Source organism: Corvus cornix, chromosome 2 (assembly GCF_000738735.6).
Source record: "Corvus cornix cornix isolate S_Up_H32 chromosome 2, ASM73873v5, whole genome shotgun sequence".
In the NCBI taxonomy this organism is placed as follows: Eukaryota; Metazoa; Chordata; class Aves; order Passeriformes; family Corvidae; genus Corvus; species Corvus cornix.
The window spans coordinates 25,362,566-25,390,179 of NC_046333.1; the positions used below are offsets into that span (position 1 = coordinate 25,362,566).

The window sequence follows — 27,614 nt, forward strand, 5'->3', positions numbered from 1 at the left end:
TGAGGCAGTGTGAGAAGAGAAAAGGCCTTGAGGCTGTACAAGTGCTGCTCAGCAATAACTAAAACATTCCTGTGTTATCAACAGTGTTTCCAGCATAAATCCCAAGCATAGCCCCACACTATCTATTGTGAAGAAAATCAACTCTACCCCAGCCAATACCAGCACAGAGTAGAACTAAGATTACATGAATTCCAATCCAGTTGTCTGTCACCTAAGGCCTGGAGTTGTACTGCCTAACAGCAGGCACCAAAATAAGCTTTGTCACATCAGATTTTCCTGCTAGTTTTCAGAGAGAAACAGGCACACTTAGAAGGAGATCTGACCACCCCCCACGAGTAGATACATCACTGTCTCAAGGCAGCCATCACTCTTGGTTGTGTGAAGTGGGAGCTACATCCCAAGTCTGCTCTTGGGCATGCCAGTTATTTATCTCAAGAGTAGGATGTCCTTAAAACCTTACTATCTCTTACACAAAAGCACAGAAAAGCACACAAAGTTAAACTTGAGGAGTAGGAGTATGTTAATAATTAGCCAAGTAATTCTTCATTGTTACTTAGGTTTTCTCACAACTGGTACAAACTGAAGGTGGATAAAAGCTTCTAGCTCTTTCCTTTCATTGGGGGGTGATTCTCCTCAGAATACATGTGAATTTGGGGAGGGTAATTTCTTTTCAACTGTCCTGCTACTTAGGAACTCTATTAAATCACAAATACATTTTATGCATCCTTATGCATTGGTAATAAAATGTTGTCTAAAGAGTTTTAATACAGTTGTGCCACCAGCCTAAAAGAGAAGAAATTAACCATAATACCATGAAATCCTACTTCCATGTATCGGTTTCAGTTCAGCAATACTTCACAACACAAAGGCCCACACACCCACAGACCCAGCAGACAGCAGGGTAATCAATTCTGGGCTGAAATAGGAGGGTGCCCTCAAGAACCAGTAAGTGGTTTTGTTCCTCGTCTCTTTTGTCCCTTCAAAAAATTAAGTCTCTCTCACCCTGAAAGATTTATTGAGCACTTAAAGGAAGAATGGATGTTTTATGCATGATGAGATGGTTTTCCAAAGAATGTGGTTCATTTATTCATGTCAACAGAAATCTAAGATAAAATTACAGTGTTAAATTATACATACTTTAAATATAAATTGTGTGCTACTAAATGTGTGCTAAAGTAGAGAGAACAAGTATTTTTTGTTCTGTGGGAATGAAAGTTGCACATCAATGTTTTTCCCAAAGATTCGGACATGTTTTGTCTGACATGTCCACTGTATCTTTAGCTTTTTAAAATAAATGAAATCTTTGTCAGTTGATTTCTTAGTTGTATTAAGGTACATAATGCAAGTACTACTAGCACACAATTAATTACATCTCTGCTTCATTATTCTACATAATTTTTCCCTTGAAGTATTTTATGTGCAGAGCTGTACTGGCACATATGTTAATACATAACAAAGGACATTCATTACCTACACCCTTTGTAACCGCATTGCAAATGTCTACTACACTGCCTGTATGGTTTTAGGTACCTGTTGTAGCATTTAAACACCAGAGAGCAATTCAAACCTCTTGCTGCCTTGGGCTGTGAACCCTAAGTTTTTATACAGTCAATGGAGTGAAGTAGTTGCTCTCCTCTGACCAGGTGTGCTCTCACACTGAGGAGACAGAATCATGCCCTAAAATATTCCAGGTAATCCAGAGATGCTCTCACTATGGTCACATGTTAGCAATTGAATAGGAATTATTAATGTAGTGCATTTTCATGGAAATACTTCTTTTAGTTTTGGGTTAAAGAGTTCATTTTTTTTCCACTAGGTTTAGGTAAGGTGCCAGGGGACACATCCAAGATAAAAATGAAGGGTATACTATAAACTGGTTTTAATTGCATTATAACATGCAGTTTGGACCATGAAACAAAAATTCAAAATAATTTTTTTTTTGTCTTAAGATAGCGCTAAAGAGAGATCAAAAGGACAAAGATCACGTTCATTAACAAGCAGCATGGTGCAAAATGGGGATGAAGCCCCTCCCACTGTAAGTGAAGAGCAGGTTCAAGACCATCTGATGAAACTGAATGGCCACAAGTCCATGGGGCCTGATGAGATGCATCCCAGGGTCCTGAGGGAACTGACTGATGTTGTTGCCAAGCTACTCTACACCGTATTTGGAAAGCCCTGGCAGTCAGGTGAAGTCCTCAGTGACTGGAAAAAGGGAAACATCATTCCTATTTTTAGAAAGGGGAGAAAGGAAGACCTAGGGAACTACATACCAGAGATCCACAGAACTACATACCAGAGACCTTCCCTTGCCTGGGAAGACTGTGGAGCAGATACTCATGGAAACAATGTTAAGCCCATATAAGAGGATGAGATGATCCAAGACAGCCAGCATGGCTTCTCTAAGGGCATATCATGCCTGACCAATCTGGTGGCCTTCCACGATGGAGTGACAGCAACAGTTGACAAGGGAAGACTAAGAAATTGACAGATGTCAACTACCTAGACTTCTGTAAGTCCTTCGGTAAGGCAGTCCCACATGACATCCTTATCTCCAAATTGAAAAGACATGGATTTGATGGATGGACTATTCAGTGGATAAGGAATTGGCTGGATGGATGCAGCCAGAGTTGTGGTCAGTGCTCTTATGTCCAGGTGGAGGCTGGTGACAAGTTGTGTCCCTCAGGGGTCCATCTTGGTACCAGGGCTGTTTAATACCTTTATCAATGACACGTCAGTGGGATCGAGTGCACCTTCAACAAGTTTGCAGATCCATGAAGCTGAGTGGTGCAGCTGGCACAACAGAAGGAAGAGATCCTATCCAGGGGGACATGGACAAACTTGAGAAGTGGGCCCATAGGAACCTCAAGTTCAATAAATCCAGGTGCAAAGTGCTGCACCTGGGTTGGAGCAATGCCAGACATGAGTCCAGACTGGGAGAAGAACTTGCTGAGAGCAACTGTGCTGAGAAGGACTTGGACAGTTCACTTGCAGCCCAGAAGGCCAATGGTATCCTGGGCATTATCAAAAGAGGGGTGTCCAGCAAATCAAGGTAGGTGATTGTCCCCCTCTACTCTGCCCTCATGAGACCCCATGTGAAGTGCTGTGTCCTTAGCATAAGAAAGACGTGCACCTGTTAGAGAGAGCCCAGAAGAGGCCACAAAAATGGTCAGAAGACTGAAGCATCTCTCCCACAAAGACAGGCTGAGAGAGCTCAGGTTGTTCAGCCTGGAGAAGAGAAGGTTCTGGCAAGAGCTCATTGAGGCCTTGCAGTACCTAAAGGGTAAAAAGAACAATGTCTTATATGGGCAGATTAGGGACAGGACAAGGGGAAAATGGTTATAAACTAAAAAATTAGATTTAGATTAGATCTTAGGAAGAAATTCTTTATTTTGAAGGTGGTGAGGCACTGGAACAGGTTGCCTAGAGATGTTGTGGATGCCCCATCCCTGGAAGTGTTCAAGGCCAGGTTGGATGGGGCTCTTAGCAACCTGGTCTAGTGGGTGTCATCCTTGCCCATGACAGGGGGGTTGGAACTAGACAATCTTTAAGGTCTCTTCCAACCCAAATCCCCCCCCCCGCACCATTTAACAGAATCCAACATTTCTTTGTGTAAATGGACGTATTTTGATATTTTAATCAGAATGAATTGCATCTGGATTGCTATCAGTTTCTCACACTCTATGGAATTTACAAAAACTAGCTCGTACTGGAATGTAAGGCCAACAAAATTAAATTCTAGAGGGATATGTATTAAACACTGGCTAAATGATGTCAAAAATGTCAAGATGTCAAAAATTTCAGAGAACAGAGCACAGAGAATAACAATGAAAATTTTAAAGTGCACCTGCTTTGCAAGCGAAGTGGAATGGCTCCATGAAGTGAACACCGATGTGAAAGTTTTTCATCTGAGGTGATGAAATCTGGAATTTGCAGACTTGGAAACTACCTTTGGCCAAGCAATATGTGGAAGAGGGGATCCTTCAAAACCATTTGTATTGTCTGTGAATGGTTACAGTGTGAAAAACAAAGCTGCACACTGAGCAGTCAATTTTGATATTATGCTTAGGTTTCATTACATCACTTAGATAATGAGTTTAAATCATGTTTTGTTTGCAAAAGCTCCCCTTTATGTCCACAATGTAGCAGTAAAAGATACAGTTGTTAAGGCACTGTTGCTATTATTATTTGAATGATTGTAATTAACATGGAAACTCTCCTATCTCCCTGTTTGGCATCTATAAAATCCTCCATGCATGGAGTGGTCCATTACTATAAAAAAAAAACCCCACAAAACTCTTAAGAGTCTCACTGCTTCATGTTCCTTTCTGCCAGTGATAATTTTCCCTAAATTCAGTATATCAAATGCTTTCTCAGATTATACTTGTAGCCTAAGGAAAGCTCCACTGAAAATAATTGTGTTTATAAACCTAGCGACAGATGTCGGGAATTTATCTCCTTACCATGGCAGGACACGCCTCCTCTATTCTCCAGATCGGGGATTAGCTGGGGGAAAGGAGGGACGGACATCGAGCTACAATGTTTTCTCACCGTCTCCCTTAAGAGTTTCGCCTGAAACAAAGGAGGAGAAGCAGGAAAGGAAAGCAGGTGCCATTTGAGGCTCGGAATTACGGTGCCGTGGGACAAGCGGGACACGGCCCCACACCGGGACGACCCGCCCGGGGAAGGCGCCGACCCCACCCTGCCCATTACCCGCCCCCGCCGCGCCCCGCCTGGCCCGGCCCCGCACGCGCGTCAGGCGGAAGCAACCGCCCCCTTCCGGGACCGGCCCCTGCCGCGCCGCGCCGCACCGCCCCGCTCAGCCTCGGCCGGCACTGCGCCGGCGTGCCTCGGCGCCTGACACCGCCCCCCGGTGACGGCACTCTGACCCCTGCGGCGGCGCTCCCCGCCCCGCCCCGCCCCGCCCCGCCCCGCCCCGCCCCGCCCCGCCCCGCCCCGCCCCGCCCCGCGCCAGCCGGGCCCGCCCTCCGCCCCGGGCCGCGCGCGCCGCCGGCCGTGCGCGCGGGGGCGGTGCCAGGGCCTCACCTCGCGCGCCCCGCCCCTCCCCGCGCGCTCCTCGGGCGGGCAGCGGAGCGCGCGCCGCCGGTACCGCCGCGGCAGGTGAGCCGGGGGCGCGCGGGCTGGGCCGGGGTGAGGCCGCCGCCGCTGCTGGGGCTGGGGCCGGAGGGAGCGTAGAGAACCGGCCTGGCCCGCGCCGGGGGAGCTCTCCGGTGTGGGGGAGGGTGGCGTGCGGGCGGGGGCTTCCGGCGGCTCCGCGCCCGCCGCTCTGCGCCGCCCGGGGACTGGTGTCGGGGTGCGGCTGCCGTCCCGCCGCCCCCGGCCGGCGGTGTGCGCCTGCCGGCCCCACCCCGGGGTGTGGGGACAAACGGGCGGCGCCCCGAACCTCCTGCGGGGGCCCGGCGGCCGCTCCCTGAAGGTTACGGGCGTCGACCTTGGCGACCTCCGGCCGCAGCCCGCCCGGGCGCGGGGAACAGCGGGGAGGGGGCAGTGGGGCCGCGGCGGGATCTGGCCGCCTGTTGCGGCGGGGGGCGGGTGCGGGTCCCCGAGGCGGCGGGGCGGCGGCCGGCGCCTCCCGTACCTGCGGAGGGCGGGGCGCAGCAGCGGCGGCACCCCGAACAAAGGGGCCGCGCCCCGGGGCTGGCGGGGAAGGGGGTCGGGGCGCTCATCCGCCGGCTCGGCGGGACCGAGCGGCGGCTGCGGCGGCGACTCCTGCCCCGGCTGGGTGCCGGAGACCCTGTGCGTGTATGTGGGCGCTGTGGTTCTAGGGTGAGTAAGAGCAGGGTTTCTGTAACATTTAATTGCTGCCTGCTTCCCTGTGCTGGGCTTTTCTGTAGTTAGCAGTAACTAGAGCTTGTGTTTGCTTGTAACACAAGGGAGAAGTACGAAGTATGCTATTAATTTCCCCAAATAAAAAAAGAGCCTTTCGGTGCTCACCTGTTTGGTTAGGTAAGCAATTTGGTGTTTGCTTTTGGGTTTCTTTTAAATGGAAGTTAATAGCTTCAGCTCCTTCCCCTTAATTGAGTCCTTAAAATGAAAATCTTAAGTGGGCCATACGTATCCCAAGAGTCACCTGAAGGGCGCTATGTGTGTTTGTTTTGTAGCACCCCCAAACCGTCCTGGCAGAAAGATTGCCAAAATGTATATTTTCAGACTCAAAATGACCCTAATGTTTTGTTTCACGCTTGTATTTTCAGTTCTTGTTGGAAAAAGACTTGCCTTCTGCACTGCAAAACATTACACTTCCACAAGTGTAAGATACGTGCCTCTGCTGGCTTTTCAGTGTCTGGAGATAGTTTTACGCTCAGATCTCTCCATAACCTATCAGTTGTTCTTTGTCTTTTCCACTGAAAGTTAAACTGAAAAGAGAGGAGCTCCTGAGAGGGGGCTGGACTGGGAGAAGATACTGCTATTCTGCTAGTTTTCAGGATAATTAATAGTTATTATAACTGGATTCTTAATTAAAAATCCTCTTCTTTTCAGCTGATTTATTAATCTAATAGCATGTGCCTAAACATTTGAGTCCGGGGAAACTGTGATTCCTAATAGAATGAAGAACAACTGTTTGATATGTCAATATCTAATGTAGATTTAAATCTTTCAGGCTGTGCTTGCGCAACAGTTTGTCAAACGCTTTTAGTGGAAGCCTCTAAATGGTAGAAATTTTAGGGATTGATAGTGCTAGTCATGTTTACCCTTTTTTCTTTTCTGTAGAAATACGAGAATATGATGTAGTGTTGCATAAAAAGATAAAAAAAAGCCTTCAGTCCACTGCATGAGAGGTCAGCTGTAAGCTTAAATAAGCTGTGATGCTGAATAGTGAAAGTACTCCTTCACTATTGCAAATTCCTTGATCTCAGTCTTCACTTTTTAGTGCTCTTCTGAATTTGAGGAAGGGAAAGATTACAAACGTTTTAAAGTGAAGGATTTTGAGTTGTGTGTTCTTTGATAATGTTGTAATAATGTTGTCTTTATGTTTTCTGGACCTTAAGGAGAGGATCTTTAGCCATGAAAGTGAAAACTGGAATGTGTCCTAGCTGTGCATTTGTCGTAATCTTGTCACCTGTGGTCATGTACCCTTTAGATAAATAACCCATAGAAATAGTAGGCTATTGAGGGGAAGGTATGGGCGTGGGGAAATGGGGCAGGGAGAGATGTGACTGTGAGGATAAGGCAGTGCTGGATAAAGGCAACCGAGGAGGAGCACAAGACTGTTAAATAAGTGTAGTTGGAGACATTGCAGTGGTCCATGTGTCTTCTGTATTCAGACTGACTTCTAGTTTCCGTAAGAACAGTTGTGTTCTTAACCTCAGATACTAAGTCACACACTGACATCCCTGTATCTACTTTTTTGAGGGATTACCCTGAAACAGAGGTGTTCCATCTAAGAAGTGGTTTTGCTCCTATTAAATTTCAAGTGTATCTGACTTGGAAAAAGACAACTGCTGAGGCAAAAGATGTTGCTGTCTTTGAAACTGGCAGTCTCCGATATCAAAGGATACTGTAGATATTGTGTCTTATGTAAAAAGTTGTTTAGGCATTGCATTTCAGCCAACTGACAATAGCATTATTTTTGCTGCAGTTTTACAACTGAAGAACAAATAATTACATGAGAAAAATCTTTTAACTTTTGTGATTAGATTTGGTTACTTTGCCACCCTAGTGAGTGCTATAGGATATAGTGGTCCTAGGAATCAGTGGTTGATAACATGTCTTCTAGACAGGGAACTCCCTGCCCCCTTGAGTGCTTATAGCCAGCTTCCTGTAAACTTCTAATGGCTCCAAGCTATTGGAATTACTTTGCATCTAAATTGAAATCTATTTTATGTGAGCAAGGTAGTTTGGTAGGCTAGTGACAGCATTCTTGTGAACATATTGTAGCCTGCCTGCCTCAAACACGCAATTACAGGACAACTGTGTTAAGCCTCCATTCTACCTTAAAAAGAATTTATGTGAGGAACCAAGTAAATAGAACAGTTGGTATTATGTATGTCCACTAAATGTTCTGCAAAATATTTTACATTTTATAAATTGTTAAGTAGGGAAGAAATGGTTATATTTTATTAGTCCGTTACAGTACTTAAAATCAGCTGTCAGAATAGTTATTAAAAAGTTATTTTTAAGTCTTACTGTCTGCAGAATCTGAAATTGGTTATAGTCCTTGTGGATATAAATAACTTACAGTCACTTCATAGCAAATGTACCTTGCAGACCAGCGGATTATTAAATCCTGTTTTGCTTCTCATTCTGTTTTCTTAACTATAGTGAGTCAGAGTCAGCACCTAAGGCCGAAGGATTTATCAGTGGTTACAGCTGCTTGTTGAATGTTGAATTATGGGTTGTTGTGCAAGCCATAACCATCAGATTAGGCTTATGCTCTGGAGCCTTAGGAACTACTTACAGAAGAAAAAAAAAAATCTGAAATTCCCACAGAAAAAACAGTATTGGATTGAAAGGTAGGAAAAAGTTGGAAAGGAATCTAGTATAGATTAAGTAATGCAGCCTTAGAATGCACCAATGAGAGAATTCATTGCCTTTGCCCAGAGGGGGGCTTAGTATTTACTAGTCATATTTTTTTTGGAATTCGATTTGTCTCTATCAAAATTCCCAACACCTTTGGGAGAATAGATTGGTAACACTGAAGTATCCAGGCTTTGCACAGAAGGGGAATAATGGAGAAAGGTGTGCTGAAGATGTTAGATGACATAGAGAGTTACTATAGAGCATTTGAAGTAAGCTATGCTGTAATCAGTTTATAATGGAGAGGAGCCAAGAATGCAAAGAAGGCAGAACAAGAGATGTAGAGTTGGTTGCACAGTAACTCTGCAATTGTTACTTTAGTGGAATTGTTTTGTGATACTGGCTCCTTAGTTGAAGTAATCATAATGTATGTTGAATTCCTACCAGTAAAGTTCGTTTAATGCATTGTATTTTTCTCTGTAACAGTAAGTTTACTACATCATTTGATACAAGAGTGTGGGAATGTCTGGTGCAGTGGCCCACAAGGTTTTAGTAAAAATTGGCATGTGAATATACTGTATGACCAAACAAGTATTTCTGCAAATTATGGAAAATGCTATTTACGAAGGTGCTTTGTGCCTGTGCTTAGTAGGTGGGTAGCCATACATTCAGGCCTTGGTACCTGTTTCATCTTAGTCTCTGAAATACTAATTTAATAGCCTTCTGTGTTACTATTAGACTTGATCTTTAACTCTGATTCTTGTTTTGGGAGTCTGAGAATGCTCTACATATAGCACCCACATACAGACAGGCTGAAATGTTTCTGTCAACATTAAACAGATTGCAGTAAACATGGAAGTCTTGCAAAAATGAAACATCTGTGAAGAAAATAAAAAGCGAACTATGTGTGGTACAGTCCTTCTCTTTGCTAGTACTCCCATTCAAGCCTGTCAGACAGTGCAGAGTAAAGGAAGTCTGTCATTTCAAGATGTAGCAGTGTAGTCCTGTTGGTATAGCTTGTTGTTTCCTGACAAGGCTTTTAACATGGAAGTAGTTAATACCAGCAGCACTTTGCCCAGTGGGATTTATTTCAGACTTCAAAATAAAAGAAATTATACAGACAGGAAAACAGTGTTAGTGTGACAGATGTCTGCAGGCATGCTGTGTCGGTCACAAAACCCACATGCAGTGTGTGAGGTCACACAATGGAAGATGCTTGAGTAGATGGACCCGAAGGCCCTACTCAAGGCAAGGCTGGTAGCAACTCATCATCAGCCATCTGCCACTGTTACCCATGGAGATCAAAGTAAGCAAAATCAGATACTGAATCCAAGTGACTGTTGTGTAGAAGAGCTATTTTGGAATGACACCACTTAATCATAAAGTTCTTGCACACTTTAACACCTAAATTAATTTCACTTATGTAGTGACATGCAAATAAGCTTCATTCCAATCCTCAGAACACTTATATTTTAAGAAATAACACTGCACACTCATAAGAACTGATTTTTGTAAGGTCAAAATTTATATTGTCCAAATTAATAGTTCACTGCAATGCTTCAGTGACTGATCCAGTAATGACTGGTAGCTCAGTGCACCTTATCACAACTTGAATTCTGTGATTTCTAGTAAGTTTACATTTTTGAAGTTGACTTGAAAATGAAAGTGAAATTTGTTTTACACTGATATAGTTCATGGAAGTCAATGATACAGCACAGGCCTGTATGAGTATGATTTATTAAAGTGTCTTTCTTTACTGGTCCAGATTATGTATTTTTTGTCCACTGCTGATTAGACTTGATGGCTTTGAGGTTCCAGTTAACCCATATTCAGTGCAAATAAAGTATGTAATAAACCAGGAAAGCTTAACCTAGAAAGGAAACTGGACTCCTTCTCTATACAGTCCAGCATTGTCATTCAGAATTTAAGGAGCAAATGCATTAGACTAAATGTCAGAAACTGCTTTCACAGCAAGTTTGCCATCTAAAATGTTATTAAATGGTTAGTGTCATAAGGAAGAAAATACAGTTACAGGTAACATTCATAATTAATTCCAGTTATTCTGCAACATCTCGGAGTACCCTGTAGGAAGAGACCCACTAAATTGAGATGTGTGAAATTCCAGTACTTGATTGTTTTTCCCTGTTTAATGAAGACTGTGATAAGAACAATAATGAGAAGTTAAGGTAATGATAAAGAACAAGAAAGCTGCTCATCTGACTTAATTTGGTTTGCATCAGTACTCGTTTTAGTGTATAGTGTAACATAAAGGACTGTTTTTAGAAAAAATAACTGAAGAAATACAGATGCATTTGTTTCAGAAATATTAAAGAGACTTAACCAAGTGTTCTTCTGGGTGCAGCATTCTTTCTGTGAGGAACTTGTCTCAGGTGTGGTTTTATAATTAAGCAGGAGCTGTTGCTGCCGTTTGGACTTAAAGGAGTTAAATTCTAAATCTTAATCCAAAATATGCCACTGTCCTCTTTCTCGCATCTTGTTTTGATAGTAACTTGGATCTTAAGTCATGATTTCAACTTTTTACCCTTCTGCTTTTAGGGGAAAATACTCACTTTTGACCAATATATATTCCACATCTTAAATGCCTTTGTGCTTTGTTAAGAAATCCCATTGCAGGCACTGCCAGCTGGTTTTTGTTGTGTTGAGAGCGTGGGAGGTTATAATTTGTAGATTGATGGGGTTGAAGAGGCCAGTAGCTGATCCACAAAATATTTTAGGAAAGTCTGTATGTGTACACCCATGCAGCTGTCTCCCTGTCGATCACTAATTTTGGGCACATAGTTACTAGTTTACTGATAGGCTTACAGTTACAATTAAAGATTGTATAGTGCAGCTGCTCAAGAAAATGCTGGAATTTCTCAGTTTGTCTTTGCCCAAGAACCAGAATGAGATATGAAATGTTTCAGTTTGGAATAATTCTGAAACCATAGGAGGTCCTGATTTTTGAGAAACTTCTTTAATGTCATGCCTCTTTAATGTTTTTCATTGGATCTTAATGAAAAAGTTGTTTCTTTTTGGGTAACTTGGTTTAGCACATGTTGAACTTTAGTAGAAGAGCATCTTTTTCTAAACCTTAAGTGACAGTTAAGCTATATCTGTTGCATTTTATGTCTTGCAGAGGTTGAATTTTATAGCCCTTGCAGTCAAAGCAGATAGAGGAATGAAGTAAACTAAGAAAAATATTCTCTGCAAGATGCACGAGTTAAAACTGAGACCATGTTTGTAACATGCAGAGTTTGTGAGTTTCTTCAGACTGGAGTATTTTGAAGAGCATTGCAAAAGCAGTCTTAAGGTCTAGTGATCTTAAGAGTAGTTTGGATAATTTGAGGAAAACAGTCTGTTGTTTGAGTAGTGAAGTTTTATATTATAATCTTTCTAGTAAGATTTACTACAGTTTTAGGAGAGAAGACTTTTTTTACAAATATGGGGGGAAATACGTTTATCTGAGGGAAAACTGAAACAGAAACAATCTTGTAGTCAAGTACTAGGATTTAAGATAGTATGAACAATGAAATACAATATGATAAAGTAGTGAAACGGTCATAACTAGCCCACTCAGAATGGCATAGTTAGATAGTCAGGGGTTTGAAGGAGATATTTTCAGGAATGTAATTCCTGTTTTACAGCAAACTGAGACTGGTCATGCTATCATCTATGAGCAACAGGAATGGGTTTTAATAACACTAACTTTTCCATACTTTATGCAGGACTCTGACTGCATTAAGGTAAAAGAAATAAACCCCTCGAGGAGAAAAGCAGTAAAATTAGCTTCTGACTCTGTGGTGAACTGATGGTTATAGAAGTACTGCCACTGAATTGAAAGCTTGCAAGTGACCAGCTGAAAAGAAAATGTTTTCGTAAGTCAGAGGTAATGAAGGTTTCTTAGGCCAGAGAAAACCATGCAACATTGTAAAGGTATTAGGTCACATACTTCTCACTGGAATTTAAAAGGTTGTGTGTACAGAAAGGAAAACAGCTCACACTTGGTACTGTTTAGTATTGCAATGTATGTAGAATTGAATCAGTTAAATGTTGATAAAGATATTGGATTTCACCATAGACAGACTTCTGTAGTAGTTTTTCCATGGGGAGACTGGCCTTTAAAATAAACTGAGTTTGGTCTGTGACCACTGCTGGAATGCCTTTAGCTTTTGCATTGCGGGTCAGGTCAGAGGAAGAGAGACACACTTGCAACCCATCTAGTGATGTGCAATAGTACACCATCCTTAACGGTGCCTTTTCCAAGAGTTTTTGCCTTTGGAGTATGATTTAAAAATTAATTTTTAGGTTTTTTATCAGAAGTTTTTGATAACTGCTTCACTTGGTTCCCCAGATAGCCAGAAATTAATGTTATGCTTGCTTCTGTGTTCTGAAATTGATCTATGATTTTAACATAGGTTGCTTTGCAAAGAACTTTTCTTAGATAGTTTGTTCTGTTAAAACTTGCAACTTACACACTTACATTCTTGTAAAGTCATTTAACAGTTCCGAGTTACTTTGTGCATTGTAAGAGTTGTAAGAATTGAAACAAGAGCAAAAAGCAATTTTTAAAAGTTACTACTCTACAGTTTGAGAACATTCAATTTGAAAATGCCTTCTATGGTACTTCAGGAAAAGTGTGATCAGTATTTTAAGTAGGACAAGATGAAAACCACCTTTGACTGGCACTTACTGTGAAAATTGATGAATTTGTGTGAACATTAATAATTTCATAATAATTTAATGAACTGAATGCCCTCTGTTTCTAGCCATTGCAAGTTTAGTGCCCATTATATGTGAAACAGCCATGAAAGTCTATCATGTATCATATGATTGGCAAGCATATATTGAACTAAAAGACAATTCATTGCCTGATTGGGTCTTTTAGGTCTATTAGATTAACTCTATCAATTTTTCAAATCATATATCTAACAGTTTTAGAATAAATGGCATCTAAGAATGGGGAGGGATCCGCCTAACAGTGTTTCAGCTTTATGAGTCCTGTATTACTATGCAACATCGGGTCTATAACCACTTGTGTTCTTGAATCACCAATTCAAAAGATTTTTGTGTATTTGCAAACCAGTGTCATTCATTGAGTCGTGCATATGAAATCCATGTTCCCTGAATAAAACAGAAAAATTATTATGATTTTAGGAGAAGAAATTTGCACTGTATAGAATATAAACTGAAGGAGACATTACCAGAACAAAATATGGCTACAAAAGTAATGCTCTTGCAATAACACTACAAAAAAGTACTTGTGCATTTCTAATTAGGTGGTAAAACAGATGGCAAAGTCATAAAATGTATGAAGTAACTTACTTTGCCAAGTCAGATTTCACTAAAGAAATTTGCTGCAGCTGCATGATTCCTTAGAGGAATAAGAGGAACTTTTTGAAATGCAAAATCCAACATGCTCATATTTCATTAGGTTCCATTTGGCTGGTGTATTGATGCAGTCTGCCTGTGGGGAGAGAGAATGCTTGCCTGTGTTTGTGAAGAGGAGACGGAGAACTTGGTACCTGCTTCTTGGTATCTCTTGTTAAAGCCCTGCATTCAGTCCTGTGTGCTTGCATCATTTGTGCTGTGGCCTTTGATGTAAATGTGCTTGCAACTGCTGGAGAACTCGTTTCCTGCATCCTTCATTGTTAGAAGTCGTTTTATTAGCATGAGATGTGAAGGATAATGTATTGTGGTATTCCTACTCTGCTTTTGCTGAAACTTCATTCAGCTAGGCACTGACTTCTGGAAGGAGGCAGTGCCTCCCTCAAAAATGCTTTATTTGAAAGCTTAGACTTTGTCAATAATTTCATAGGAGTGTTACTTAAACAAGGCTCCTGTGTTCATTCTGTCTGTACTAATGCTTGAAAGAATTTAAGGGTGTTCATGTGAGTTTTCACCATAGTACTATTATGACTGGCTAACAGGGAAAAATAGTTGTTTTGAGCAGGATAAATTCCCTGAGCTATCAGCATCAGAACTTGTGTGACAAGAGGTGCCTGCAAAACAGCAGGACTGCTTCTACCAGGCGGAGCCCTAAGCTATAGAAGAGATGCTGTCTGCATCCCTTCTATAAATTCCATAAGACTGTTGGGTGCAGCCTGCCATGAGTGTGATAACTGTTTTGCTTTGCAGATACCATTTATTTCTAGATTTCTCTGTCACAAGTTAACTTTCCTGCCTGTAGAGCAGTGAAACTATCTGGGTGCAGTTTTGGGTTTAGTCAATGTGGATCTTGATTGTCATTCTTTCTGGCTGTAAAAATGACCATGCAAATATTTGTGGCTTCTAGAAAACACACATCTGACATTCTGAACTTCTAAAGGAAGACTAGGGTTTTTAACAATTAAAAAGATATCTGTGTTAGAGGACAATCTATATTTTTTCAGGTATGTCTTTTGGAAGCCACCTTCAGACTTTGCTCAAAGAATTTACTTCATCAAGCCAAGTCAACATGCTTACATTTAAATCTTCCTGAAAGTTCTGTGGTGTATATTGAACTTTTGAATGCAGTGCTCTTGAACTGCTTTTGAAAGTGCACTACTGAAGCTCATACTGCAAGCTGTGGCATAGTGCCTTCAAGAGAACTCCATTCTTGTTGCTTTCTAGAACAGCTGGAAGCAGCAGCTGTGTGCAAGTGTCAGTGAAGCCTAGCTTATCGTCAATCAAAAGTTAGCTTCCAGATGTGCTTTCTTGTACTTGAAACACAGGATAAAAATGGCTGTGTCTCGTATGTCTTAGGTGACACTAACTTAAATGTGTTCTTGAAATGTTTCACTGAGATCTTAGTAGAATAGCACTAGTTAAGACCCTGAGCTGTTGATTCTGCATTATTAAAATTCATCTTTGTAGGCTATATGTTGACTCTTATATTTTTGGGGGAATGGGGGTTGGGAGACTGTCTTTGTTCTATACCAAATGCATCTCCCATGAATGTAACTTGACTTTTGATTATGGGTAACTGATGTGGGACACTCTTCCACAGATATCCCCCTCATCTGTTTCAGCCTTTCATTAGTTTTGCTTATGGTAGAAAATCAGCTGTAGTACCATAGTACCTGTTTGTCTGCCTTCCCTCTGAATCCATGCAAGTCTGTGGATAGCTTTGACAGGCTAGTGGCATGTAATTGTGATTGTTCATTATTCTGTCGTGTCTACTGTGACTGTTAATTCTCTCCTCATGATGTATAATCTTAAATCAATACAAAATGAATGCCTTCTGTAATATGCTAGATTACAGATCTTCATGTTTACTAATTGAATATGAAAGAAGACGTGACCCTTACACTTTGTGTTAAAGCACTTCAGCACCATCAGCCTCAGAAAGCTAAGTTCCCTCAATGATTAGAATAGACTGAGAGCGGGCACCAGCCATGTATTGAACTTGTAGAAGCAGGAACAGTATTCTAGACTCTCACGTAAATGTGTATATTACTAAAATTATTATACAGTGTAACTTTAGTCCATTGAACTATGAAAGCGAGCTTTAACCTTGTGTTAACCTTGGTGGTGGGCTTGAGGTGCTGCTCTTCCCACCGATCTCTGGATCGGTCCAGGTAAACCATTGCAAGTCTCTAGAATTCTTACTGATGTTTTGTAATAGCCATCACATAACTTGCAAAAAGTGAGGAATCTTCAACAGGTGTCAGATTACGGTTTAGAAACCCTAAAACACTTGCATTGTTTTGCCACAGTGTTTATAGGCTGGAAGTGCTGTAGTTTTGCTTTCCCCATGCTCAGCTCTGTGTTGTTCTGGGCTGTCTTTGGTACCAGCAGACTTGTGTAGGTAACTAATCTGTTCAAAAAACAATATAGGTTAATTTTTGTCCAGAGCAACTTCTTAAGTGCTTTGCCACGTAATTGTTGCAAACACCAGTACTATTGGGAGAAAGGATATGGGGATATCAGACTGTTGCAGGTTCAGTTTATATCGGCCTTGCAGACACACACAGTTGGGCTCAAGCGTGTGTTTTGTCAGCCATTTATGTGGACAGTGATGTAGCTGTTTTGTTTTCTTTTCAGTACACTACAGGGTTTGAAATCTTAAGACCTTGATTTTGTTCTAGACTGTTTCTGTTGTTCAGTTTGTCAGGGTTTTCATGTGCTGTTCCATGTGGGTTTCAAGAAATTTCCTTATGGAAGTGCCTCTCCAGAAGTCATCTTGCAGGATGCCAAAGAGGCCTTTTGGTAAGAAAATGCTGAAATGATGACTTAAAACATATGAAATATGTATCTGTTCTCACTTCAGAAGGTGCTGTCTAGTTCATGGCCATGCCCAGCAGTTGGCACTAAGGTCTTGTGGAGCCTCTGGGAGACTGCTAGAACTCTGTGAACTTGTTTCCCTTGTTTTAGTGACTTCTTGTTGGAGGCATCTCAATTCTTCTGATGCTGTCTTAAGAGTATAAAGCTGTGGGCATGTGGGAACCACTATTCTTTATAACAACACAATGTAATTTACGGGGTGGATGGGCCTCTTACTGGGTGAAGAGTTCACTGGTTGACTTTCCAGTTCAAGTGCCTAGATATGGTTTTGATTTGAAGTACTTGTCTCAAGGGGCTGGGAAATGTAGGTCTTTTGCCTGAGGAGATTTGCTTCTGTTGAGAGATAGAACTGAAGTCAGTCTTCTACCCTTCACTTTTGTTAGTATATGTGTAGTCAGTCACTGTAGTAAATTTGTTTTGTGGGTGTGGGAGGCACAAGCACCTTCTAAGGTGTGCCCTAGAAAGCTTTGGAAAGAAGGGTTCTTATGAAACCTTGAATGTAATTTAACTGCTTGTTAAACTCATGGGAAGCTCCAAATCCTAATTTGTAGTTAAACATGTTTGTCTCAAACGATTATTTTCAGGACATAGGGAAATACTTGCTGTGAAAGTTTCTAACTTGTTATGAGGCTGAGTTTCAGGAGGCACGTTTCATTATCTAATGAAATTAGTCATTTCTAAGATAGGTTTGAACATTTGGGTTCATTCTTCTCTTTTTCTAGTTTACTACTTAAAGTTTCTGGTGATTATTTAACATTTGAAATACTTGTTCTACCTTAATAAAATACTGATGTTACTTTGTGCAGTTTGGCAGATGTTGTGTATTTAAACTGTAATAAAACACCAGTAAAACTCAATGACACAACAATAATGCTGATCTAACTTTTAAAACTTCCTTATTCTCCAGTTCTTAAAACAGCTGGTATCATGTCCCATGCTGTGTCCTCCTGTATCCTATCAATTTCTGGTCATGGGGTGTTTCTGCTGATCTGGTTTGAATGTTGTAATTGGAACCAGATGATGGGAGGGTTAGATTCTGCTTGCCTGGAGTTCCCTCCCTCCTTTTCCAGGAATGCTTTTATTGCAGAAATACCTGAATCATTTGTGAGGTGTCTTCCAGATGTTTGGCGCCTAGTATGCTAGTGCTATTTTCAAACAATACATTCGCAAGTATACTTTTGCTCTTGTTAACCGAACTGAAACTATGGGACTCAATAAACAATTAAGTAACTGGTTGAATCTGTGATGTTTTCATAACAGATAAGATTATATTGCTTCATGGTCCTTGGGGATGTGAAATATGTTGCCATTTTTCAAATTCTTGTTCCTGTACTTTTTCTTAGAAAATTGAACTTGTAATTTGTAGGTCATGTGAGGCAACGGAGTTTTGATTCACTTTGGGGAATTACGAAACTTTGGAGAGTTTTTAAACTCACTTTAGAAAATACTGTCAAATAATTACCATACATTTTCACTTCAGCATGAAATAAGTTGTGGCTAATGTTTCTGGAGGTGACAGATTGTACTAAGTGTAAAGTGCAGAGTAGTGCAGGCATTAATTTCTTCAGGTAAAAAAAGGTTATTTGTTTAGAGCAATATGAGTTTCCATTGCTAAGTTTCCTTTAATTGTCCAGTAAGTGATAATTTTGCCTCTCTGGAAGTATTTTGGTCAAAGCATACTACCTAGTTCTTGATATTGTGCAGGCAGCTCACATACTGCAGTTAAATATTCGTGTTCCTTCAAATGTATCAAGTTCTAGCTCTCTTAAACAGAGTAAAGGTGGGTGCTGTAATGTGTAAGCTAGCAGTTGTAATTGATGCTTATTATATAAAACAGTCTTCAGGGGAGGAAGTTACTCATCATAAAAGTGAGTGGGTAATGAGGTTAATATGACAAGACTTTCAAATCTTTATGTAATCTTCTCTTAAAGGAAAGGAAACAAAAGAACAAGGATTCAGTTTTGATGTATTAGTTTTATGTAGGCTATAAAATTGACAATAAAAAATTGTCTTGCAAATTGAAGAAGGGTACCACTATCTCTACTTATTAACTAGAATCAACTATACTAACTGTACCAGCTATCTGTAAATAAAAAATGATGTTTAAACTAAACTAGTCCCTTTCAAACAAATGTCTTCAGCAAATCAAAGTCCTCCTGTTAAGGACAACTGCATATTCACAAGGCCTGCATTCAGCTTTATGTATAGTAGTGCAGAAAATGCCAGCTGAATTTTTGCTTGTAATGATGTGACTTTGGTGTAATGTTTTTTTTTTTTCCTGGTTCTCATTTGTGTTGCATTTATGAGACTCCAAAGAATTAAAATGGGCGGAATAGCTTCTTGACTTCTTTTGGTCACCTTCTCTAAGAAAATGAGGGGCTGATCATATACTCTGTTCTTTGTTAGTTTTTGGCCAGCTTTGGGTACATTTTGACAGAGATGTAGATGTCAGATATGATTGTTTCTATAAATTTCTTCAATATTTGCTGCTGGCTAAATATGGGGAAGTCTGTACCCTGTGATCCACAGTGTTCCCTGTGAAGGCAAAGAAGTAATCTAAATTGGGTGTCTCTTGCTCTCTTTGGATGGTACACAGCTATTCTGTTGGCCACTTTTTTGCTCTCCCTTAATGTATGAACCTTAGGATTATTGCATTGGGGAGGGATGTAGAAGGAAGAATGCTTTGATTGGTTTGGAGCAAGTTACTCTGTAAGAAAAAGCCAACTGAGGAACAGGACAGCTTAAGAAGAGTCATCTCAGTTTAATCAGGAGGATAAAATAAAGACTAATAAAGGGAGATCAAAGATTCCTGCTTTTTGTTTTTTTCTTTCCTAACTTGTATTTGCAAAGATTTCTCCCTGGAAATATTGTCCCTGAAGATGAAAACTACTTTTTGTGCTGGCACTTGATTATGTCTTACTCTTCTGGATCTGGAGATAACCATTCTGTTATCAGACTTTATGCGGATGTTAACATGATACTGTGTCCAAGTTGTGTTACAGAAGCACTGTCCGGCTCACCCATGTAGTGGGTGGAGTTGCATGTTATGTGTAAATCCACGGGGGACTAAAGGTAACATTGTAATTTTTGTGCAGACGACATATGCAGGCTGTAATGTGTGAATCTAATGATAAGTTTTGATACAGGTAGAAGCCAGTCACTCAAGACGAGCAACAGCTTTACAACTCCAGATAGAAGTTTCATGATGATCTTAACTTTTATGTTATTTTAAAATTATTATTTAGCTACCTACTCTTCTTTGATCAGATTTCTAGATTGTTGGACAAGATGCTATTACTGATGCTAACTTGAGTTATAATTCCTACCCCTGCAGTTATTAGTTAATCTAATTGTTCCCTAGCCTAGCTCAAAAAAAAGAAAAAGATCCTAGCTCCAACTGGAAGCCTGCCATTAAATTGAGCACAGAATCATGGGTGTGTTTATCTGCAAGCAGGCACTAAAACAGCTGTAGGAGCTTTGAGAACTGCTTACTTTGTCTGAGCACTCAGAGATTCATTTGTTTGTGTCTTTATCTGCTCAAATATGTTGGAAAAGGGCAGCTTCTTAGGAGTTTATCTGCAGTGGAGGTGATGACTGATCTATAGCATGGTGGTTAGACAATGCTGTTGCCCTTCTGAGTGAAGATACTGCAGTACATTGCTGAGCCAGTTAAGCTTTTCCTTCCCTTCCAGCTTGTTGAACTACATGAAAAACTGTTTAAGAATAAACTTCTGTATGTGTCGACAGCTGAATTGATGCTATGGGATTTCCAAATGGTGTGGTAAAAAGCTGACCTGTATAAATGGATGATATAGATATTGACAACACTGTGCTTGACTCTTTGTGAACATCTTTCTGCTGTAGGTGACGTCGGATTTGACTGTAGGGTAATCCAGTGTTTCTCTTCTGACCTGCAAATAATTTTGCACTGGGAAGATTAAAATAATAATAATAAATCCCATGGTATGCATAATAAGGAAGTATGCTTTTTGAGCTTCATACAACAGGGTTCTTGTCATATTCTCTGTCTGTTTTATCATAATTATGAAGTAGGACAGTTCAGTAACTAGATATGACCCAAATTAATACTTCTCATGAAACAGGCTACATAAATTACAGGCAGAAAGACTTTGCATGAGACTTCATCTCAGGTGCTTTACTGTTAAAATTGGAATCTAGGTTCCTCTTTGTTTTTCAAAACACACTGAAACAGGTAGGATTGTGGCAGTAGCTTAGAACTTACCACTTTCAAGGTCTGTCTTCTCTCTGGCAGAGTATTTGCTCTGAAGCAGTCTCTTTGGATTAAGTGTTGTTGGCACAGTATCATAATTGTATTGTACTTGCATTGTTAGTAACTTATTTCTCTCTCTTTCCACATTGTCTACTACTCAGCAGGCCTGAGTTTTGCCAGCATTATATCTTTATTGGATTGTGAAGAACTTGGGAGCAAACTGACATCCCTGAGCCGCCCTCCTCCTACAAAATGTGGCATAGTGTTTATGACAAGCTTATCTTGAAGATTTGAAGTCTGTGGTAGTATGAAGTTTTGCTGTTTTCAGTATCTTAATGGAATGTTGTTTACTGACAATTATTTGTCGGGATCAAATTGGAAATGTGTTGGGTTTTTTTATGGGTCAGCTGCTTCAGAGAGTACAAAAAGTGGCAACTTGTTTGTCACACTGGGACACTACTTTTTGAATTGCAAGTTGAAGTAAAATTTGAATTTTCACATTGCTCAATCTACTTAAAGACTGGAGATTAATTTACAACAAATATTACAGTGAAATACTGCTACTGTGTATTGAATTTTTTCATATTGTAGTATTGTTAGCCCAAACTCACCTGAGTGAGGTTCTGCTGAATTCATTTGGACTTGTATTGAAGTACTTACAGAAGAATAGTCTGTTTTCTTGCGCAGTAATCTTAGAGTAGGCCATATCCAGGTAGATGCTGTAATCTAAGCTTTGCAGACTGAGCTGTTGTCAATTGATAATGGAATTCAGATGAATTTTCTTTCTTACTTGTCTGACATACATACTAAGAAGCATGACTTTCAGTATATGTTTTTCCTTTAAGAGAAAAGTGTTCATAGACAAAACAGTGTAGTAGGTTGAAAGCATGCACATAGCTTGGAACTATTTTCATGTTCTCGTACTCCCTCTTGAGTAAAAAGAAAGCAGTGGTTCTTTTTAAGCCAAAACAGAAATGTGTGTTTGCTCTTTTCCATCTCATTTTTAAAATAACTTGTAGCATGATATTAGTTATATTTGTCTGTTATATCTCTGTAATGAGTGTAGCAGCTTACTTAGGCTTATTTTGCTTAGATAATCTTTCTGGGGAAAATAATTTGACTTAATTTTCAGTTGCATTTTCAGAATTCTTTGACGGCAGAATGGGTAGTGGTGCTGATGTGATCTCAAGAGCTTTTCACATAAGTTGTGGGTTGATCTTGGTAGGCAGCTAAATACCACTGCTTGCTTGCTTGCTCCCCCTGCCACTGGTGGGAGAGGGGAGAGAATTGAAAGGGTAAAAGTAAGAAAAATTGTGGGTTCAGATAATGGTAACTTCATAAGTCTTTTTTAAAAACTAAAACAAACCCAAGAAGAGCGATTAAAAGAAAATTTGCTCACTGCTAGCTGACCAATGCCCAGCCAGTTCCTGAGCAATGGCAGTGCTGACAAATTTCAAACCTCTCTGCCAACATTTATTGCTAAACCATGGCATGGTGTTATCCCTTTGGTCAGCTGGTCCGGCTGCGTCTCTCCTAGCTGCTTGCTCATCCCCAGCCTGCTTGCTGGCATGGCAGTGTGAGAACCTTGATGGCATGTATTTATTTATTTTTACTTCTAGGAAGGATTGGCTTAATCTCCAATGAAGCTTTAGTCATTGTGCTTTTATACTACCTGCATCACTGCTAACAAATCCTTAGTGCATGGCCTCAACTGGGGATTTTGATACAAGTTTTAAGGAAGTTGTCATGCTTCACATTCTGCTTGTTTAATCTGCACAGAAGGATGATTCATTATGCAGTAGAGTGTAATTTTATTGTGACATTGTCAAATAATCATGATGGCTAAAGGTAATGAGGTGATCATGCCAAGTTACTATACTGTGTTATTATCTGATAGTTCTGTATATAACTGAGCTGTGCTGCCATGTGAACGTGCTCTTTTTGAGTTTTCTAATAAAAAAGATCTAAGTTACATTTGGTTTTTAATTGCTACCATAAATCTTTATTTATATATATAATGTAGATGTCACTGTCTCTTTTGGAGTTCAGACCTTGTTTTGACCTTAAGTCTCTGGAGGAGAGCGCATTCTGTCACTGTACAGGGACTTTCTTGTGTTTTAAGAATGGTGCAAGCATTCACAAATACAGTTTTATTACTATTGGGATAGGTAGGGAATGAAACAAAGGTGTGGGAAAATAGAGATCCACTAAAACTGTAGCATGGATGATTTTTTTTTGAAGTTAATGGAATTGTTACTTTTTGTGCTTGTGCACATGTACATTAAACTGTGTGAATCAGCTGTTATAGAGGCCTTTGGTGTTGGTGAGATGCAGAGGTTTGTGTTTAAACAAGCAGTCACAGGACTGAGACAAATACTCCAAATATACAAAATAAATACATTTGTAGACAAGTTGAATCTTTCTACTCTGTATAAACTAGATGGTTATTTTGGTTTCTGACTTACTGAAACTGGATATTTTTAGATGTTAAGTTTGCTTGCTTTTCCTGTAAAAGTACTCTAGCTAATCCTTGCTGCTGTGTCTTAGTGCATGCCATTTAAACTCGAAATCCCTTCAAAAGTTTGTTTTCTTCCCCTGCAGCTGTCATATCATGTTTTCTTATATAGTGTTGACTCACTGTGGCTTCCTTTTTCAATTCTTGTGTAGTAAACAAGAAATCTTGACACCTACTAGGCCACTAAAAGAAAATACTACATACCAAAATGCTGTTTCCATATGGTGAAGGATTTCTTTGCTTAATTAAAAAAAAAGATGAGCTCAATATAATTTGTGGAATGATTTCCAGTGAAAGAGCGGCTAGATTTCACTAAAGCAGAACTGAAATTAAGTCATTAAATATGTAGAGATTTGAAAAAAATCTACTTTATCAGTTCATATGGGAGAAGGAAAAGAAACTAATGAAGAAATATTTTTCTTCTAGATTTTTTTCATTTGATACCTGTGAATTTTCTGCAGTCCAAAGATGGCAGCAAATAAACCTAAAGGACAGAATTCATTGGCTTTACACAAAGTCATCATGGTGGGAAGCGGTGGTGTAGGAAAATCTGCTTTAACACTACAGTTTATGTATGATGAGGTAAGAGTCTGTAGTAGAAGGTATCTCAGGAGGTGCCTGCTACATGGTGTTGTTTAAGTTACATTTGTACAATTATTTTCTGAAAGGGTCAAAGTGTATGTGATGTGGTATGAAATTCAGCAGTTAAGTGGAACAAAAAAAATGTTTTGAGATTACTGATTTTCCCTTTAGAGGTACCTGTGAAGAGAATATTTGACCTTTTTCAGACTTCTCAGCTGTTAGATACTCTGTCATATTACTGGAATATTTTTTCATTGCTCACTAGACCTATCGGAACTTGGTTATAGCTCAAAGCTTCTTCACTTAGTTGAGTTGCATTATGCCTGAAACAATCAATTCCTTCCATGGTTTTTTTTTGCTGCTGTTGAAGAGAGGAAAGAAAATCAGTTTCTCTTTTCGTGGTTTTTTTCCAGTGGAAGTCATCCTTTTTTATTAAAAGTCAGAAGTTAAGCATTCAGTGTACTTTAAAAGTTGATACCAAATATGTCCAAAGTCAGGACTACCTGATTTCTTAATGGAACACAGCCAGATGTTGTGCTTGAACCAGAAGTAGAGGTTTGGGTAGTGCACAGACACTGATGTTTTGAAATTACCTCTATGTTTCCTTATAATGGCTGAGGAAAGCAAAAACCTGAAAACTGTTTGGGCTGATGAAGTCTGCTTTAACTACGAGTTGTTTATGTACTTCACAGGGACTAAATGCATAATGCTTTGTTATTAATTACAGTACCCATTTAAGATGTTTGCTATATCCTTATGTGCAAACAGAAGCCATTGCCTTGTACAGGCATTTTACATCATGAAGGTTTTTTTTCTAGTTTGTTGAAGACTATGAGCCCACCAAAGCAGATAGCTACAGGAAAAAGGTGGTTCTGGATGGGGAAGAAGTCCAAATTGATATATTGGATACAGCAGGGCAGGAGGACTATGCTGCAATTAGAGACAACTACTTCCGAAGTGGAGAAGGTTTTCTTTGTGTCTTCTCTATTACAGAGCTGGAATCCTTTGCAGCAACTGCAGACTTCAGGTAAGTTACAAGGCAAGATAATCATTCTAATTACACTGAGATGATTGAAAGTGATTTTTTTTGTGTGTGTTTTGTAATATCCTTTTGATGGTCCAGATTGGATGGCAGCTCTTACTGTTGTCACGTAATGTTTTGAACAGATGCCTAGCCAGGCCTTTGCTATCTGTACCACTTCAGGTGTCTTAGCTGCTGTGTTTCTCTGAATACCAGAAAGGCTATTGCCACAGAGCAGATACACAGCAACATTCAGAAGACAGCTGGCTCACCACAGTCTCAATCACAGACTGAGTCATATTAAAACTCTTACGATAGTAATAGAATATTATACAGGCGGCAGCATATTATAGGTGTTTAATTTCAGTTGGGAGAGAAAACATTTAAATCACTCATTACTGTATTTTTAGAAAAAGACAAAAGATATCAGAAAACAGTTTTACCAGTTCAAAGTGTAGTGAAATAGGAAAGGCCGTAATATTTGAAAGAAAATTAAGTAAACAAATATAAGGAGTTATCTGCATCCCATTGAAATTAGTCTTTTTGGAGATGCTGTCACAATTCAACTTAAATAGCACTAAGTAGCAGAATATGTTTAATATCTCTAAGGGAGAAGGAAGAGGTATGGAGAGGGGAGAAAGTGAATTTTTTATCTTCTGGTGGTTTTTTAAAAATTTGTGTCTCTATATGTCTGTGTTTATATATTTTGAGAGAGGGAGGAGCAGGCCTTGTTTGTTTGCACGCTTATGCTGGGTACTGTCAATCATGGAGGACAGTTTAGTATAGTTCAGCTCCCCTGAACTGTAACTTTAGTATAGTTTGCTCCCAGTGCAAAATTACCTATTCAGATCTGTTTGAAATCATGCCATTGCTTCAAAGTACATGATCTTTGGCCTTAGAAAAAGTCCTACCTTCCAATAAAGATGTAAGTTAACAGTATACATGTTGATACAGGAAAAATGAAAGAAAAAATCCCTTCAAGTAAAGATATTAAAATTCTCCCCAATCCAAATATGAAAGTGAACCGTAGAGGACTAAATGCTGAAATGTAACTCAGAAAAATATATTTTTCTGCTCTGTGTAAAAGTAATCTGGATCTCTTGAAGGTACAGTTAAAGTACCTTTATCACTGTTGAGTAGTCTAAGGGCATACTACTTAAGAGCCAAATATTAAAGAAAGTGAGAAGAAGAACTTGGATGTTTGTTTTCGTGGAGTTTCGTTCTGCTGGCATGGCAGACCTCCAATAGGAGCGCTCTTTGCTGCTATTCAGTGGGGTTCCTGGTATACTCTGAAATGCCATTGCTCCAAGTAATTTTTTTCAATAGCATACAGACCTGCAATGACTATCGGTAGTTTGATAAAATCTGGCCTTGCTTTGAGTAGAATTGGTCTGGCTCTCATGGCGTGGGGTTTTTTTAAGTTCTACATTTTAAGCTGGCACATCATTTCTTGTTTAGTCTTCAGAAGGAGCTCAAAGGAGAATATGAGTATTGTCATCTGGATTACTGTCAGATTAACTTTTTACATGGTGAAATTGTTTGGCATCTGTGGTGGTTTGATCTGGCATTTATCCCAGGTACCCATCAAAGCCCCTGTATCTCTTCCCTCCTCAGCTGGACAGGGAAGAGAAAATACAGTGAAAGGCTGAGGAGTTTAGGACAAGAAAAGATCACTTACTGATTACCATCACAGGCAAAACAGACACAACTTGGGGAAACGAATTGAATTTATTGCCAATCAAAATCAGAGCAGGATAATGAGAAGTAAAACTAGCCTTAAAAATACCTTCCACCTCACCCCTCCCTACTTCCCAGGCTCTAACTTCTCCCTCCCAGTAGTGCAGGGAGACAGGGAATGGGGATTACAGTCAGTTCATCATTGTTCCTGCTGTTGCACCTTCCTCAGGGAGATGAGTCCTTCCCCTGCTCCACTGGGGAGTCCCTCCCATGGGAGACAGTTATCCATGAACTTTTCCAGTGTGAGTCCTTCCCACAAGCTGCAGCTCACTAACTGCTCAAGCATAGGTCCCTTTCCATGGGCTGCAGTCCTTCAGGAACAGACTGCTCCAGTATAGGTCCCCCACAGGGTCACAATTCCTGCCAGTAAACCTACTTTAGCATGGACCCGTCTCTCTAGGGTCCCACAGTTCCCTGCCAGGAGTGTACCCCAGCATGGGGTGTCCTCCATGGACTGAAGGGGAATCCCAGCTCTGGTGCCTGGAGCACTTCCTCCCCCTTCTTCACTGACCTTAGTACTATGTATATAGTTGTTCCTCTCACATATTCTCACTCCTTTCCTTTTTGAGTGCAATTGTATCTGTGCAGTAACTTCTTTCCTTTTTAAAGAAGTTTTCACAGAGGTGTTACTACCATTGGCTTGGCCTTGGCCAGTGGTGGGTCTGTCCCAGAGCCGGCTGGCATTGGCTCTGCCAGTAACGGACATGGGAGAATCTCCTGGCAGCTTCTCACAGAAGCCACACCTATAGACCCACCACAAACAAAGCCTTGTCACACTAACCCAGTATAGC

The 27,614-nt window shown here is 40.3% G+C and overlaps 2 protein-coding genes across 7 annotated transcripts in view; one reads left to right on the plus strand and one right to left on the minus strand.

The window, feature by feature from the left end:
• The window catches only part of LOC104688901 (mediator of RNA polymerase II transcription subunit 1), a 26,334-nt gene extending 21,642 nt beyond the window's left edge, over positions 1–4,692 (minus strand). The window contains exon 1 of one of the 2 annotated variants that reach the window (XM_010398622.3): positions 4,461–4,692. In XM_010398622.3, coding sequence (XP_010396924.1) covers positions 4,461–4,527 — 67 coding nt within the window. In that variant the 5' untranslated portion in view covers positions 4,528–4,692. The remainder of the gene's footprint in view (positions 1–4,460) is intronic. The other variant, XM_019285688.3, reaches the window with a different exon arrangement.
• Positions 4,693–5,048: 356 nt separating this feature from the next.
• RALA (RAS like proto-oncogene A) overlaps positions 5,049–27,614 on the plus strand; it is a 29,746-nt gene continuing 7,180 nt past the window's right edge. Inside the window, exons 1-3 of one of the 5 annotated variants that reach the window (XM_039548776.1) lie at positions 5,049–5,118; positions 23,910–24,065; positions 24,884–25,092. In XM_039548776.1, coding sequence (XP_039404710.1) covers positions 23,952–24,065; positions 24,884–25,092 — 323 coding nt within the window. In that variant the 5' untranslated portion in view covers positions 5,049–5,118; positions 23,910–23,951. Of the gene's footprint in view, positions 5,119–5,681; positions 5,785–13,906; positions 13,994–21,129; positions 21,274–23,909; positions 24,066–24,883; positions 25,093–27,614 lie in introns of those variants that run through there. The other 4 variants (XM_010398629.3, XM_010398626.4, XM_019285761.2 and 1 more) reach the window with 4 other exon arrangements.